This window comes from Ambystoma mexicanum, chromosome 12, assembly GCF_040938575.1.
Source record: "Ambystoma mexicanum isolate Mex_15411 chromosome 12, UKY_AmexF1_1, whole genome shotgun sequence".
In the NCBI taxonomy this organism is placed as follows: Eukaryota; Metazoa; Chordata; class Amphibia; order Caudata; family Ambystomatidae; genus Ambystoma; species Ambystoma mexicanum.
The window spans coordinates 138,329,287-138,347,836 of NC_090936.1; the positions used below are offsets into that span (position 1 = coordinate 138,329,287).

Genomic DNA, 18,550 nt, shown 5'->3' on the forward strand with positions numbered 1-18,550 from the left:
GGCGTAACCAAGCGTGACACTTAATAGTGGTTTCCTCAGCTATGATTCTGCCACCGTTGTTTGCGGCGTCAAATTGGTCTTTAGCGAGCAACTTGAAACTGCCCTTCTGCAGCCACCACTGCTAATTGAGTCTTGAGGGGTTCCGGAGCTGATTAGAGTAAAGCCGAGAGCTCATCCCATTTATGGCAGCTGTAACTAACTAATAAAGTGTTATTCACTATCCTGGTCTAGAAGGCAGTGGAAGAGGCCACCTTCCTGCCCATTGTGTACAGCCTCTTACTTTCTTTGTCTGGAGGAGACTTAGAGGAGGTTAGGGGAGTACCTGCTCTTTTCCTTGTAGTAGCAACTAGCGAGTCAGGCTTTAGCTGCCCCCTGATGTACATCGGGTCTGATGGTGCAGGTCTGAAAGGTTTTGCTATGTGGGGTTCACTACGCGCGTTTGATTGGGTGTTTCCAGCGAGGGTTGTACCTTTCACTGGACAGACTTTAGTAGGAGAATAAACTGAGCTACAGCGTTTTTATCTCCAAAGATTTCATCAACGAAATCCTTGTCCTGTGGATTCTCTTGGGTAGATATTTGGAAATGCTCAGCCGCTTTGATAAGTACCTCGTTCAGAAGAGGCCGATTATCTACGGGTGAGTCTACAACAGGAGGTCCTTATCAACTGGGGATTACATGTTGTACATGTCTATCTGGATCACGCTCATCGTCCACATTATCCCCATAATAAGGATCTGCGGCTTCTTGATCATAGAGGTCTTCGTGATCAGTGTCTGGGTCATACAGGTCGATGATAGAGGGATCTTGCACTAGCTCACCCGGGCGAGACCTCTTAGCAGGGTGTTGAACAGGGTTCTGAGAAGCAGAGGCCGCTATTGTGGGAGGGGTGGAGTGAAAACTCATGAAATAGTCAGGGTCTTTCTCATAAAAATTTTCCATGAAGGACATTCTTTTCATGACCCTATCTATATCTTCAGCTGACCATTGGGCAGAACTAGGAATGACCACTGGTTGAGGTGGGGGACTTAAATCCTCTGCAGTGGGTGGGACTACAGTAGAAGGTGTAGCCTTTTTAAGCCTGAAGACAGGGAATCCCGTAACTGAGGTTCCTTACTCTTGTGAGGGGACCTATCCTTCTGTGATTTATCTCGATGAGGCGTCTTAGAAGAGCTCTTGGTTTTTCTGGGACGTGCTTTTTAACTAAATGGGCTAGTCCCGCCTGTATGTTTTTTTTATTTCTTTTTACTGACATCGACGCAGAACATCGTACCTTGGCTACTGGCAGATACGAAGTCTCGTCAGCCGACGAACGATCTTTAGGAATGTTTTTATCAACGTCTGTTCTGTCCTTAGACAGTCGGGGCTAGTCATGTGGCGATCTTGATCTGGAGTGCCCAAAGGACAGCGATTCAACGTACCTCTCCCTAGACGTCGTGCGTTGCCATTTGCTCAACACGTGTATCGAGTCTCGGCTGTGGGTTGTGTGTTGGGTGGAGGGGGTAGTGAGAGCACTTCGCTGCTGGGTGTCATCGCCGTAACAAGGCCACTGGCCTGTCTGTTGGGGTCGGGGGCCTGCACTTGGGAAACCGGCGTAAACTCATCACCTTCGCCATCAGATACTGCTGCGTTGCTGCCATCAGTGAAAGGGCTCTTCCACTTCCATGGCCTCGACCTGCCTGGCGTGTTGGGCCCAGCGTTTAGTTAAGCAGTCCTTCAATGTCTTGGGTTTGAAGAGTCTACATGCTCGGCAGGTACCCTCAACGTGGTCCCGACGGTAACAAAGGTTACACACAAGGTGTTTGTCAACCCACAGGAACTTTTTATTGCACGTAGGGCACAATTTAAAAGGAGTCCTACCCATAATATAGTGTACGAAAAGGGGAATATACATTCTAAAATGTTCCCCCGCCCCCCTATCTCCCTACTGTGAGGGCCGAGCGGCCTTCCAAAGCCAGAACGGATCCGTCAAAGGGAGTCTTCAACCGTTTCTTTTCTTCACCACTGGATGGTCTCGATAGTCGGTGAATATAAAGGATAGTAATAAAACCGATTGGTAATTGGTAATAATAAATGGTGATAAGCCAAAAGGAGAACTCCGCGAAATAGCGTCGTCTATGATGGCAGAAAAAACAATCTGAGGGACCTCGACGCGTGATGGACCATGGGTACAGTGGACACCACACTAGGGATAGTATTACTGGCACGCCCGGTCGACGTCCCTTTTCGAATTTCGAACACAACAACTTATACTCTGCAGCTTCCACTAGATGTCAGCCTATGCACAACATGTGATCTAAGCAGATTCCACAAGCCTCAAATATACATATATCAATATTAATATTGTTAATGCCACCGGATGTTATTTGTACCCAAGACATGAAATGAGCAAAAATACAGTAGTTTTGTTTACTGCTGAAAGACGATATTTGTGAGACGATTCAGGCCTTGCAAATTCTTTTATCTTCAGCTAGACCTGCAGGTCGGGTAACTTAGTCTACCTAGTCCACCTAAGAGAAATGCACTCGACACATAGCAACTGAGGACAACAAATGTATAATCTGATTTCTGTGGAATGGTGCATGTCACTACAAACCCACTATGTGTGGCACACTGCTGCCACCCAGAATCCAGCCATGCACAGTGAAACTGTTTGAAATTTACTGTAAACAAAGTAGATGTTAAATAAAATGTTCAAACATCTCTTGTAAATGCTACTTGCCCTTCATAAAATCTACTCAATGAGTCGACAAAACGACTTTGCGAGCCATAGATGAGTGTCTGCAAAATGTAAAAGGTTATCTGCATGAATGGACACAAATAAATAGATCTATAAAAAAGGCTCTGACACAGTTTGCCTAGCTGCCTCCTGCAGGTGGTAATATATAATACAATCATAAAGGAAAGCGCTAACTACAGTGTTTGGTATTCAGTAGATCTGTAGATCTACAGATTGGATGGATCTACCAATCACTACTTTGTGTACGCAGTTAGTTTGCTTTGTGTATTTATTATGTAAGAGGAAAAAGAGACTAAGCAGAGTGGTATGCGTAGCAGGCAGAGAACTGGCCAAACTATGTGGAATATTGTAGCGTGTGGTCATCTCACTTTCAGGGTACCTTGTATAAAGTAACAGGTTGATAATATAGAATGTCAAGGAGTATGGGTTCGCTCATGGGTTGAGCACCAGTTGCAAGATGTATGCAACCTGCAGGTTACAGAACTAGGTTCGTCATCAAAAGCATTTGATCATGTGATAATGCACATTTTCAAAAGTTCACTAGTCAACATGATGAATCTTCCCAACAAAATGAAATATAGTAGACACTATGAAATTCAGATACACTTACCTAAACTTTACTGTAAAGCATGGATCGATGCAAGGTTTGACAGTCTCAATACAGTAATTAAGTATTTAACAACTTACATTTTAGGAATGGAATTGCAGGACTGTCTTTTTAAAAGATATAAAGTTGACACATAGGATATAAAAATCTTAATAAAAGTATCATCCTGATTACTTCTGGTTTGCAATAATTTGAAAAAGAAATTCTTGCACTCCTACACACGCATTTGGCACTTAATAGTGGATGCAGGAGAGGATTACTGCTGCACTTTCCCTGCATTAGCACTTGAAGTGAACAGAGAAAAGAGGATGAAGAGAGCACCGACAGCAAGAGAGGAATGCAGGGCGAGCTGTGCTTTCATTGAAGAGGGCAACTTAAATAGCAAAGTTTGCTACACAAGTGGTCATTTGATTAGCAAAAAATGACAGAGTTGCATAGCAAATTGCTATTTTATATATATATATATATATATATATATATATATACACATATATACACACATTCACTCATTTAAACATCCCGTTGAACATATACTCGCTCATTTATATGGGCACCCAGCCACCCGTACATCCTACACTGATACATACACACTCCTTGCACACATACATACATAATGAGCTCACATGCAACACGCTTTCGCACTGCTAGTTTCAGAAAAGGCTTCCCTCGCCTCTCTGCCCAACAAAAAGCAAGTGTGCACATCAGCCACTCCCCTTGGATGTGAATGAACATATAACGTTATATGCTTGCACATGCAAGCATTTCATTTTTGTAAGGCAGTGCAGTGATGGAAGCCTTTCCTTACACTGGCAGCCATAAAGTTTTGCTGCATTTGTGCAAATAAACGTTTCTGCACGAACGCAGTAACACTTTGAAGCCGCCGGTTTAAAGAAAGGCTTCTCTTTCCTCTCAGTAACAAAAAGCCCCATCCCTCTGGTCAAACTCCGGGCCGGGGGGGGGGGGGGAAGAGCAGGGGGTTGGGGGGGTGTCAATGAAGCTCAGCCAGCACAATGGCAATGCCACAAGCTGCCCCCGCCCTAATTCCCCCTGCCTGTATCTTGAATCACAGTGCCGGGCGGCAGCGTTTACTCACCTTCTCATGAGCACACTGCTTGCCCCGGTCTGCTTCGCCGAAACCTCACCATTGTGGATGCAGGCTACCACAATTATGCACCGGACATCTCTCCCCCAGGCCTGTGTCACAACGCAAGTCTGGAAGTGTTTTAGTGTGGGGGGTGGCGGGGGGGCATACAGGTGACAAGTGACAGTGATGACAAGTATGACAGTAATGACAATTTCTGAAAGGAGGCGGCCAAACGAGATGTGAGGTGGAAAAACTTGGCCACAAGCTTTATTGTAATACAAGCCATGGTGCAAAAGAAAACCAACCATAAAAAACATAAGAAAAATAACACTAATATATTTTGTGGAACAGAGGGATCAGGTGAGCGGGGGCCCTACTCCCACGTAAGGCCAACTCGAGGCTGTTCCCTCTCGCCCTTCATGCAATAAGCTTGTGACGATGGATGGACCCAGCGTGTGAGCTGTGTCCGGTTTTTCTTCATATACTTTACTTTCATACTGGAGCCTTCAGTTTGCATGGAGAAAACAGGGAGAGGTATATGCCTTTCATCCACTGTTGTGCGCTTTTACACGCTTTGAGGCATGGGCATACCTAATTATCACTCTGGTGATCCACTTGTGATGTTGTCCCCTGAGGGGAGTCATTAGTTTCTTATCCTCAGAGGGGGATTCTGGAGCTTTGGCTTGCTTTCCACTCATCTTCAGTTTGTGGGCATTGTCCTTCCCTTGTACCCTTTGTGGTGCGGCGTGTTAGCCTGTTCCACTGTGTTTAGGCATCCTTTTAGGCCACTGATCCACTTGTGATATGGCCCCTAGTTAGGTGCTATTAGTTTTCATCCTCAGAGGTGGGTTCTTGAGCTTCCACTTGCATCCAACCTGATCTGGTTTTTGGGCATTTTGCCCTTCCATGTCCTCAGGGTGGAGGAGGGGGCATCCTGCCTTTACCGCAGCTGCTAAGTGCCCTTCTTTTACTTTTAAGGCATCTTTCGGGATTCCCTTTGCTCATGATCCACTTGTGTTTGAGCCCTTGAGAGGAGTTATTGATTTGTTTCTCCTCAGAGGTGAGTTCTTTGAGCTTGGGTTTTAATAACTGAATTCCAGTTGTCTTGAACGTGTTTTGCTCCATTTGGACCTTTTGAATTTGGTCATTATTATTGGTCTATCTTACTAGGCGTTTTTGCCTTTATGTATACTTATTTGATTTTTTAAAAATTGTTGCCTACTCCATTTGTAAAACTTTACATACTATGGTGTTTCTACCTGGCCCCTTCTTGTGTAGTTCATCCTGGATTTTAAAGGGTGGGAGGGAGGTTTTATTTATTTGCTGCTGGATCACGGAGACCAGCGTTGGTACCAGGGCAGAGAAGCAGCACTGAATGAGAGGGGCTACCTTGCCCGCCCTGTTCATGGGCCGGAAATGGCCCGAGGGCAATGTAGCACCTCTTTGAACATCAAAGGCCCCTCGTCTCCACGTCTGTCTGGATGTGAGGGGGGGTGCCTTTGATGTGAGGTGTTAGGGGCAGGGACTACCTGATGTCACCTGCCCCTGCCACCTCCCTTTTGTAGCGGGCGCCCAGCTGTCTGGGTCACCATTGTAGTGGGGACCTGGATGCCAGACCTAACACCGGCATGCTAATGGGTCAAGCACCTGAAAGGTCCTGCTTCAACCGGACCCACAACAACCCCACCTCCCAGCTTACGCCCCTTGGCCTTCCATACCGGAGGGCCCAGATTTATAGTATTCACTGCAACCTCTCCTCAGACACTGGCCCCACCACGCCTACACTGGCCCCACCATGCCTGTGTTACCCCAGCGCAGAACTCACTGGGGCTCCAAAACCAGCCGCACAAAGGATCCCAAACAAGACAACACTTCACAACTCTAGGGCATACCTGCCTATTCTCCAGGTTTAGCCCAGAGAATCATGGTTTTGGCGTTCTTCTCAGGGTCTCTGCCGAAGAAAATGGAGTCTCTGGATTTGTGTCTGTTTGGTGACAGGCCCCTTAATTCTTTAACATCGGATGGAAGGCGGATAGATCGTGCAGGTTAAAAGTTAACTGAGGAGAGCTGCCGTGAAGACGTTGCATGTTTCTCTGAATGTGCAGACCAGCGCCGGAAGGGCGCTTTGCTACCAGCTCACTTTACATGAGTGTGTTGAGGAAAATTGTTCTTTATGGGCCATCACCATGGATACAAAGGTGCGAAAGCTGGCCTTCAAGCACTACATTACAAAGGCTTCGAGCAAGTGACTGCTTTGCAACCCTCAGCTCCTCCCTGTTAAGAAATCTTGCAAAACTCTTCAGTTTGTGGTTTCATTTAAAGGCAGAAAGAAACCAATGGCTGTTTAATGTATGAACCCAAAAAACAAAAAAGTACATTATTTAAAAGTTACACACAGAGGAGAATTCCTATCCTTGCTGCCGTTTACTAAATTAAAAAAATACCTTTGATTTAATTTCTAGCAGGGGGCCTGTCTAAATAAGGATTGCAGTTTTTGACAGCTCCAAAAACGAATAATTCTATTATAGAAACATTTGCGGAAATTCAGAGTCCACATGAAAGTTGAAGAGAAAATGGACGATGAAAGAGAAAAGGTAGGCCTCTGAACATGTGAACTTGATGCACAGGTGGGCGGGTTTGGCGCAATAAGTGACGGCCCCCGAGCCCTTTAACTTTTTTTAATTAGTGAACCATAGGAGAAAAGATTTCAGTGCAGGGCTGGTGGCCAAAAGTGGGCATGCTGATGGGTGGAGTCTTTAGTGGATATGGGCGGGGCGTTGTGGGATGCAAATCTCAGGGTTTTTCTATTTGAAATGTAGGCAGGTATGCTCTCACTGGGAAAGCCACATCGAGAATACTCAGCAGACGGCAACAGGAAAGGTGGCCGCGCTGTACCCACCCCTGAAGACCAAGTCCATGCCCCTGCGGACAAAGATCAACATCTACAAGGTGATCATCGGACCAACCCCGACGTATGCCTTCCCAGCATGGATGACCTGCCATGAGCGACACCCTAAGAGTCTTCAGATAGACCAGAACAAGGCCCTGCAGATATCATCTGGAGCTCCAATCCTCACAAGGATAGCAGACCTTCACAGAGACCTGGACATCGAGATTTTGGACGAACATCTAGCAAATCTGAGTAAGAACCTCTGCCAAGGATTGGATCAGAAGACACGCTGCCACCACTGCAAAGCCCTCCAACCGCTACCCACGGCCCATCACTGCGAAGACCCTGTGAAAGCAGCCCTACTGTGACAAGACCACACAGACCAAGAAGAATACTAACCCACGACTACATACTCAACCCAAGAAGATGGAGTAATGAGGGTCAAGCCTCGGTATTCAAAATCACGAAGAAGAAGAAGTAGTAGTAGTAGTAGTAGTAGTAGTAGTAGTAGTAGTAGTAGTAGCAGCAGCAGTAGCAGCAGTAGCAGTTGAAAAGCCGCTCTGGGGGTTTGGGTAGATCTAGACAAGCTAATAGGAAGGGATATTGCAGAACTCCGCTTCAGGCGGCAATCGTCTCTCGATATACACTTTTAGAAATGTAAGGTACCCACCATGTTAAAAAAAAAAATCTATGACCGATACATGGTGTGACGCGGAACTCATTACGATTGTTCAAAATTAACACGAGTCAACCCTTTCATTAATATCGTCAAGGACTCAATAACAATTTTAGTTGGACATTTTAGAGGCACTGAGGAGTTTAGAGGCATTGCACATGTATTCTGCCATTTTGTGCTGATTGATAAAACATTCGACAAAATAAAGTGCCTACAAATAAGCGAATAAAATTTCTTTCAAAATGCATTATGCGGCTTTGCCAAGGTAGTTTTTTTAAACCTATTTTAGTATGTAGATCCAGCATCGTTCATTTGTATTTTTTGCAATTTGTATTTCATTAAGCGCCTTAAACCAAAGCGCTGTTAGGCAGAATCCTGTGCAGTGCCCTTAGGGACCACTACACACACTTAAGACTACAGGTGATGATACAAGTTTTACCTTTCGTACAAGCCTGTACTACTATGTCATAGTTGTAGCAGTGGCGGAGCAGCCAGGCTCATCTCAAGAGTATATGAGCAGTAGCAGAGATTAAACAAAGGGACCACAATTACTGTGACTCAAGCAAACAATTCGTTATACACACAACACTTCTATTAAACTTCAATAAAAACCACAAGCTAAATATACTACAACTAACCAATTCACTTTGTACAGTAAGTCACAAGGTAAGTAACGTGTGTTGAAATTTGTGACAAGACAGACAGACGGTGTAGTAAAATAAAAATGGTATTTATTTGGCTTACATCAACCAAGAGAAAATGTTGAAATAAAAAGAAATAATCTTGAGGCTTCTCTCAATTTGTCTCTTTTCTGTGGTTTCTATTTCCAGGACATCCGCAGGGAATGAAGTATGGACTCCGGGTTATTCTTGTCCTCTTAGTCCTCATATGCCCATAAGTATCCTGCAGCTCCGCACTCCACCTATGCTTGCTTCTGCAATGAAACAAGGAATGAGCACCCCTTTCATATTTTGACGTTGGTTTATATACCCCCGTGTGTATCAGCCAATCAGGAGTGTTTTTACTGCCAACGTGATAAATACCCCTCCAAGCCCCGCCCCCTTCCTGCTGTGTTGGAGTCTACAGTTATGTCGTGACCAGACAAGTGTTCCAGGTAAGAGGAATTGTGTGTGGGTTTCTTTCCTTAACTGTCTGTTTTATGGATTGATTAGGAATGTTTTGTGTACTTGGAACATTCGGTGTGATTGCCGACAAACACCACGTTCCAACCTCTTTGGCGGCGGCCGCTTCCCGCGAGCGCAGCTCCTTAGCTGGTCTACCGCGGCTGATGCCTGAGACCCCTGCCATGCGGCCGCCTCCTGTGAGCGCGGCTCTCCCAGCTGGACTGTCGCGGCTGGAGCTCGAGGCTTTTGCCATACACCGGCCGCCTCCTTTGAGCACGGCTCTCCCCGCTGGGCTGCCGCGGCTGGAGCTCTAGACTCCTGCCATATGGCGGCCGTCTCCTGTGAGCGCGGCTCTCTCAGCTGGGCTGTACTCGACCCCGTAACTCTCGGGACCAGGTCTCAACCCCACCAAGCTCCCACGGGCTCTTCTTTAGTTTGGACATTCGTGACAGGTTTCTCCCATGGGTCGGGCGGGTCGGGTTCCCTCTCTGGTATAGATACAGGACCCCGTAACTCCATGTTAGAGTTTTCATCCAGACTATCACAGAATGAAGCAGTGTTAGGCACAAAAACACGTTACCGCGGATATGAATGCATCACTTTTTGACAGTTCGGTCTACTAAACAAACGCGCATCCGTGACATGAGTTGCTACCGGGGCAAAACACACTTAAAACCTGAGATACCCAGAGGGAATTGGAGGCAAAAATCACAGGCAATATTTTGGTTAGGCAGGCAGAATCAAGAAACTCAAGAGACAGGAGTTCAAAAGTCAGAGGGCGGGAGCCAGTGTCGAAAGACACCGGGGCCAGTTGCCTAAGATCACACGGTCTAACAGTTCACGATTCAACAGAGTCAAAAGTACTTCGATATTGTCAATGTTCGGAAGCAAAAGTTATAAGAAGGAGGGAAGACAAGGTCAAGCCTTGGAAATGAAGAAAAAGATTCACCCAGTTTCCTCAACAGAACACAGTACCCTGTTCCAATGGTGCAGTTGGTGCCCTGGCAGTTGTTCCTGTTGGTTTCCCGCAGACCCACGATTCCTGGAGCTTCGTCGAGAAGGGAGGAAGTCTGAAGGGGGTCTGCACCACACAGGGATGAGGTCTGCAGCAGCGACACGAAATAAAAGGTGCGCTCCTAAAAAACAGGAGAGGCTCTTCAGCTGGCTATCCGGACCACTACAGCAGTGTGCAGCAATTTCGACCGCGGAAGAGGATCCTCTGGCTGTAGAAGATGAGCTGGTTATCCCCACCAAGCTCAAGGGAAGACGACTCCGGACTGGATCTTCTCCGAGTCGTTGAAGGGCAGATAGCTCAGGACTACAGCAGGGCTTCACCGGGACGGGGTAGTTGCAGCAGCCGTCGTTCTCTCCGCTTCTCTTCGGTTCCTTGTAGTTCCAGTGGCGACTCTCTGACTTCTAGCCCAAGAGACCTGCCTTTTATGCGAAAACCCCCCATTCACAAAGCCTGGCTGTCAATCACCCAGCAGGAGGGTTGTCCAGACCGGACAACTACCCTGGCCAATCATGACAAAGTGCAACTTGGGTTTCCCTAGGATACCCTGTGCAGGGGTGACTACACCCCTCCCTCACATTCAGCCCACCTAGACACCCAGGCGCCTTGAGGGCTTCTGGGAAGAAGCCCGCCAAAAGACAGTGAACAAAGAAGGTGAACCTAGTTTGCCGCGCAAAGTAAAACACAAGAAGGACTTTAACAAAAAGAAATGGCGAATAAACATAACCGGAGCCAAAAGAAAGACGATTTGGTCAAGCGGGTTTATGTTCAAGGCTAATATAAAAGCCAAGAACAGTACCCCGTTTATCTAACATAATCGCGGTAGAAAAGTTAGGGTAGATACCACTGCCACCAGCCAAGTCTAAATGTTAAAAGAGCGAAACAATGCTCTAGGAGGTACAGATAAAAAGGGATATGAGTTAACCCTTTCCAGTACTCCATGGAAGATGGGGTGTACTGGATCGGTGGTAGATTGACTAAGTAAAGTTAATGGTAACTTTACCCTTTTCTGGGGGACAGTAGTCGCCTCAGAAATGGAGTCGAGGGAAGTCTCAAAGACAACCCTGTGCCACGGCACTGAAGGTGCTGTGTGACACACACACAAAGAAGGGGGCTAGTGAAGTGGTGTACTTCAGAGTCCACAATCACAAAATAGATGGAAACACATAGCAAAACATAGGTAAAAGTGGGGGAAAAGATCTCTCTTACCAGGTGGAAAAAAAACTCCAGAAGTCCAGCAAAGCTGCTGGGGGACTCGCTAGGTGAGAGAAATTAGCCATAAATGCAAATTCTCTCTACCAGTTGCACATAGAATACAGATTGGTACAATAAAAATGAACAAAATCCAGCGCGAGAGGGGTCCTGTCACGATGCCTGCCCCCGGGAAACCAAGTTTGGCCCAGCTACCCCGGAAGCAGGCATCATGCCATTTAATGCAAGTCCATGAACCCCAATTAGGGGCTATTTGGGTGCAGTCCTGGCGCATATGGCGCCAGGCTCATAAGTTCATAATCAGTCCTGGCGCCATGGGCGCCAGGCTCATGGTCAAGGACTTACCTGAAGCAGACCATGCTGCTAACTTACCTGAGGCAGACCATGCTGCCAGTGACCAGAAGTCAAATGAGGCCTAGGAGGGACTATTTTTCCCTAGGAACTATTTTTTTACTCGGGTGGGGCCGCGGAAGGATACTTACCTGGAACTACTTCCAAGGCTATTTAAACCACGCCCTGACAGCAACCCATGCTTCGCATTATTCTGCACCTGCAGCGTAACACTCACCGTGCCTGCAGCAGCTTCCAGTCTTCAGCCACGCCCCGCCTGGATGCCAGAGCTCCTGAAAACCTGAAAGAAAGCAGAGGGAAGGTTAGAACCGGAGTTTTTACCTGCAATCCTTACCTGAATCCTGAATCTTCTTGGCTCTGACCTAGAAGGAGGAAATCATCAGACGCGCGCCGCTTCGCATCCTGCAGCGCCACGCGGGAACTCACCTGAAACAATCCTCTGCATTCCATCGCGCTTTCCAGCATCCAGCGGCCGCTCTCCAACACCTGTGGAAATAAAGACAATAAGGTGAGCAAGGGAGCATTCCCAGACAAAGGCAATCCCCAGGGCTTACCTGATACCACAGGGGGTACTTAACTCATCTCGGGTCGGCGCAACCTCCACAGCTTCTCCGCCGTACCCCGGCCCAAAGGGGAAACAAAAGCAACACAAAAGCGCAAGTAGGGGAAACCGAATTCCGCTACAGACTTACCTGGTTACTGCCTGAGGCCGCAATCACCGGAACCTCCACCGATTCAGCGCCTGCAAAAGGAAAGGGTCACAGGTTAGACCAGGTCATCATTATCGAACTGAACAGAATCCATAAACACTTACCTGCATCTTACTGGTTGCCACTTGGAACTCTTCTCAAGAACTATTAAGGCAACCTAGGGAATTTGGACAGAGTGAAGGCCAGACGTTTTTGAACTCTTTCTAACTATTTCCTTACGGAGTCAATACCGTTCTGCAACTCTCCAACATCCCACACCAGTGAAGTAACTGGTCATCTACGCGCCCCTGCGCTCGAGGCAGGATGGAGAGCTCATCTTTCCAAACTATCAGGTGAGAACATAGCAAGAGTTCGGAAGTAATTTGTGGGAAGAGATCACAGGAGTGGGGGAAGGTGGGGTTGGCGCCCAGTCCCCGCAGGTGGCTAATTCCCTTTTCTCCATTACAGAACAGTATTCATACGGGCAAAACAAGCTAAGCTGGGTGGTCCGGTCCAGTCCATCATTTCGGCGCCCCGTGTGTCGCTGGAAGAGGTAACAGCCCAGTTCAGACCGACGCCCCCGTGGACAGCAGGTGAGCGTAACAGGTCAGACATTAGATTTGCAACTTTCAAAGCTACAAGGGTGTCTGATGACAGTGGGGCAATATTAAAATTGTCTCCGGGATAACCAGGGCATCACCGATCAGGCTCTGACCTGGCTGACCTCTCTCCTCTCTGATCGACCCTCCCAGGTCCAACTTGGGTCCTTCCTATCATCTGTCTTCCTCTCCACCTGTGGTGTTCCCCAGGGGTCTAACCTCTCGCCCTGGCTTTTCAACCAATACCTGGCAACTCTCGCCCTCTGTATTGCCATTTTCTGCTCAAACTTCCAGTGCTACGCAGACTACACTCAACTCATTTTCAGGCTGCCCTCGGCCACCTCCTCCACCTCTCTCATCACTGATCGCCTAATTGCCATCCAAGATTGGTGAGCCGCCAATGATCTTTGTCTTAATGCCAGCAAGACAGAGATCCTCCTCATTGGCACACCATCACCTTCCTTTCCCCTCACTCTCTGGCCGGCCTCCCTTGGCCCTCCTCCTATCCCCACCTGCGAGGCCAAGAACCTTGGTGTCACCTTTGATTCCACACTCTCCTTCTCTGCCCACATCGCTGATCTATCAAAAAGTCAAACCTCCGCCTGCACCTCCTCAGAGGTATTCTTCCTTTCATCTCATTCCCCCAGAAGCTCACTGTCTCCCAAGCTCTGGTTTTCTCTAAACTGGATATTGCAACAGCCTCTTAATCTACCTGCCTCTACTCTCCGCCCTTTACAACTTATCCAGAACAGGACTGCGAGACTTGTCCTTGGCCTAAAGCCCTGGGATTGTATCTCTGCAGCTCTGAAATCTCTCCATTGGCTCCCAGTGGATGCAAGGATTAAATTCAAAACCCTCTGCATTGTCCACAAGGCTTTCTGGGGCCTGGGTCCAACATACCTTCAGCCATTCCTCCGCAAATATCTCCCATCTCGAGCACTCCGCTCCTCTACCTCCAACTCCCTCAGGGTCAGTCGTTTCTCAAAGAAACAAGCTGGGGGTAGATCTCTGTCTTCAGCTGGGGCCTCCCTCTGGAACAGCCTCCCGGCCACTCTAAAACTTGAGGAGAACCATCTCCGGTTCCGGAAGCACCTCAAAACCTTCCTCTTTGCGTCTGCCTTCTCCTCCCCTCTCCCGTTGATTCTACTCTCGCTCGGCACCATGCACCTGGCCACCCTCTGTCCTCTTGGCCCAGGTACCTGCTCATCTTGCCACCCTCACACACTGCCTCTGGGCCACACCCTGCACTGGGGCCTGCATCTGTACCCATACAGCCCTCCCCTTTTCTTCCTGCACTTTCAGACCTACACGGCCTGCTGCCATAAACCCAGCACCTGCCACTTGCTGGCTGCACTCCCATTGTTTGTTGCCTTTTTATTTATTTTATTATTATTTTTGTTTTTTTCCTTCTCGCTTCGCACTCTCCTTTTGTTCCCCTTCCATGCACTTCTCCCCCTTCTCGCTCTACCCTACACTTGCACGTTCTGAATGTCACTGGGCCTAGTAAGATCGTTGTTTTTGTTCTCCCCTGATCCTTTTCGCTGCCTGGTCGCGCTCTGAAACACTGGTCTATGAGCGCAATAGAAATAAAATATCAATAAATATCAACTCTAGAAGAAATGCAAATACGTACTTCACTTCTTTCTCCATTTGTTGCAATTCCCGGCTTAGTCTTCCAAGCTCTTTCTTCTTTGTTTTAACTGCTTCTTCGGCCAACGAAAGACGACCCTTTTCGTTATTTATATCTATACTTTTATCTTCCAAACAATTGCTGAGCAAGTCAATGCTCTTTTCATTGTGAAAAAGTCGGAACATTTGCAACTGTATCTTGCTATCCTTTAGCTCTTCAAGGAGCACCTGATAACGTTCTGCCTAAAAAGAGAAACAATAACAGGGAGTGACTTACAAGCAATTGATGCAGTAAAAAGTAGATGTTGTACAGCACGTTTCCTCTATAGATTCATATGCTTGGCATAACATTCACCTTAAAAACGGGAGAATACTCTTATCAACCAAAACTGTACAATCTGTTTTAGAGCTGTTGCTCCAAACCCTTCTTGGCAATTAGGGAATAGTTCCTTACCTGTAACTCAGCATTGGTATCTTTCATGGATTCACATGCTTAGAATATTCCCCGTCGACAGACTGGGAACCCTCGGCACGCTTATAAAGCAGTTTCCCATAGTAAAACTTTCGACACTTTTGTGTCCTATCTACGTCATTTTTGGGGCCGCGTACGCATGCCCCACTAGGACGTAGCGGTATAAATGCCCCGATTTCGACCCCTCCAAAGCCGAATGGGGTGAAACCTAGATATACAAGACTATTACATTCCGGGGAGGCCGGCGGGCGCATGTGAATCCATGAAAGATACCAATGCTGGAGAAATGGGAGTTACAGGTAAGAAACTATTCCCTTTTCCAGCATTGGATCTTTCATGGATTCACATGCTTAGAATAGAATGCACAGCAGTGATCCTGAAAAAGAGGAGGTGTGAATGCAATCCGTCACCCTCCTAAGCATATGTACAGCGAACCACGCTTACGTAGGATGCCAATGTAAAATACGCAACATTACATGCACAGATCAATGCCTATATACACATATATATAAATATATATATACATCCATATATACATATGTCAAAATAAGCACAGACCCTTCTTGAAAAGGGCTTACCTTATTGAAACAGATGACGCAAGACAGCTCTTCCCATTTGTATCTCGTCCGCATTCTGCCGTTCGAGGCAGTAATGGCGGGTAAATGTGTGAGGCACTGACCATGCCGCCGCCTGGCAAATGTCTGTCAGCGGGATTCCTGCCCACAACGCCGTCGACGATGAAGTTGCCCTTGTGGAATGAGCTCTCGGATGCCCTTGTAGCGGTTCTCCCGCTTTGGAATGACAGAAGGCAATCGTCGACGAGACCCATCAGGCCAGTCCCTGCTTTGAAATTGCTTTTCCTTTCGCTGAAGGACCATATGCAACGAAGAGTTGTTCCATAGATCTAAGCTGCTGAGTCCGATGAAGGTAACATTTTAGAGCTCTCTTTACGTCCAAGGTATGAAGGACTTTTTCCGCAGCCGATGAGGGCGTCACGAAAAAGGTGGGCAGGACAATGGATGAGTGTTTATAAGCCGTAGGAACTTTTGGAATGAAACGAGGATTCGTTGACAGAACCACTTTGTCCTTAAAAAAAACCTTAGGTACGGAGGGCCTATGACCAACGCTTCCAACTCCGAGATCCGCCTAGCTGATGTTATAGCTATTAGAAAGGCCACTTTCCATGACAAGAACTTCATCGACGATGTGGCCATTGGTTCAAAGGGTGGTTTCATTAACCCTGCTAGCACCATATTAAGGCTCCACGTCGGTGAAAAACATTTAACTGGAGGGAACGTCCGGAACAAGCCCCTCATGAAGTGTTTCACCAACCTGTCACTAAACAAGGGAGACGACTTCCTCCTCCTCGTGAATCTAGAGATGGCCGCCAGGTGTACCTTTATTGATGAAAAAAGATAATCCGTTCTTTGCTAGGTGTAGCAGATACGGCAGAAGCTGTTCCGGAGTGACCCTTAGAGGTTGCACTCCCGTCTGTCCTTGACACCACGTACAGAACCTTCTCCACTTACACTCGTACGACTTGTTGGTGGAAGGGGCTTGCGCTGCTTGCCGGATCCTCCGACAGTCCGACGAAATGCTCAAGGCACCAAATTCCGAAAAGTCAGGAGCCAAGCTGTGAGATTGACACTGTCTGGATTGTGATGCCACACTGTTCCCTCGTCCCAGAGAGGAGATTGGGAACCTTCGGGAACTTTATTGGTTGATCCACTGACAGGGGAAGCAGGTCGGAAAACCACGGCTGCCTCGGCCAACACAGTGACACTAGGATGAACCGGCAAATGTACCTGCGTATCCACTGCAGAGTTCTCCGTATTAGAGGGAACGGAGGGAAGGCGTAGAGGAACTTGTCCATCCACTGGAAGGAGAAAGCTTCCCCAGAGAGTCTTCCTGTGGCCACCTGCTGGCATACATTCTGCACTTCTTGTTCCTCTGCGTAGCGAAGAGATCCAGCGGAGGCCGTCCCCATTTCTCAAAGACCTTCGACAACTGAACGCTGTCTTCTATCTCCCATTCGTGAATTTGGTCCATATTTCTGCTGAACGAGTCCGCTTGCTCGTTCCGTACACCCGGAATATGATGAGCTACGATGGATATATCGTGTTTCAGAGCCCAATGCCACACCTTCTGAGCCTCGGTGGAAAGGGTTCTGGACCGCGTGCCCCCTTGCTTCCTCAAGTAAAACATTGCCGGTGTGTGGTCTGTCAATATTCTCACTGTGGACCCTCTGATGTGCGGCAGGAAAGGCTTCAGGGCCCAGCGCACTGCTCTCAGTTCCAGAACGTTGATGTGAAGGAGAGATTCCCTCCGAGACCAACGACCTTGCGTTTGTAGAGTGCCCATGTGTGCTCTCCAGCCTGTCAGGGACGCGTCCGTCACTATGGTTAGACGAAACTCCGGCTCCTCTAGGGGTACCCCTCTGGATAGATTCTGGAAGCTCTGCCACCACTGAAGAGCTAATAGGAGCTGGTCGACGTTCAGTTTGTCGGACCAGAGCCCTTGGGCCTGCGTCCAACGGTCCGCCAGAAACTCCTGAACCTGCCTCATGAACAGTCGGCAGTTGCCTACCAGAGGAATGCAGGACGCCATAGCGCCCAGAATTTACATATTTTCTCACTGACAGTCTGGTATTGATTTTCAGCAGACCTGACAATCGATTGAGTTTGGTGATTCTGTCGAGGGATGGTTTCACTAACCCTGACTGGGTCTCCAACTGTGCGCCCAGGAACACCAAGCTTCTCGACGGCGTTAACAAGAATTTCTCGAAGTTAACCGCAAACCCCAGCCATTGTAAGAGGTGCATGGTGGCCTGCAAACTTGTGTGAGTCGACATAGGGGAGGACCCCCTCACCAACCAGTTGTTGAGATACGGGTATACATGATGGCCTTGCCTTCTCAACCAGGCCGCCACCGGGGCCAAACATTTCGTGAATGTTCTGGGAGAGGATTTCAGCCCAAAAGGAAGTACTGTGAACTGGTAGTGAGTCCGCCCTCCCACAAACCTTAGGAACTTTGTGTCGACACATCGGTATGTGGAAGTATGCGTCCTGCAGGTGCAGAGACGCCAGAAAGTCCCCTTCTTGAACTGACTGGATCACTTGGAGCGTGAGCATCTTGAATTTTAGGCTTTTCAACGTTTTGTTTAGATCGCGCAGGTCTAGAATGGGACGCCACTTTCCGTTTGGTTTTTTCACCACAAAGTATCGGGAGTAAACCCCTTGACCCTTTTGTGACGACGGAACCAATTCTATAGCACCTTTTTGTAGCCTAAGGGCTACTTCCTGCTGCAACACGCTCAGATGGGGTTGAGCTACAAACGCCAGTGGAATGTGCGGAGGGTTGCTTTTGAATTGCAGGGAATGTCCGTATCTTACAGTGTCCAACACCCATTGATACGTTATTTGCTCCCATTCTTTGATGTAGCACAATACCCTGCCTCCCAGAACGTT

At 47.7% G+C, this 18,550-nt stretch overlaps 1 protein-coding gene across 1 annotated transcript in view; it reads right to left on the bottom strand.

Moving 5' to 3' along the window:
• Window positions 1–18,550, bottom strand: part of SMC1B (structural maintenance of chromosomes 1B) — a 2,377,846-nt gene that overhangs the window by 2,018,833 nt on the left and 340,463 nt on the right. The window contains exon 5 of the mRNA XM_069627687.1: window positions 14,616–14,854. Within this exon, the coding sequence (XP_069483788.1) occupies window positions 14,616–14,854 (239 nt within the window). The remainder of the gene's footprint in view (window positions 1–14,615; window positions 14,855–18,550) is intronic.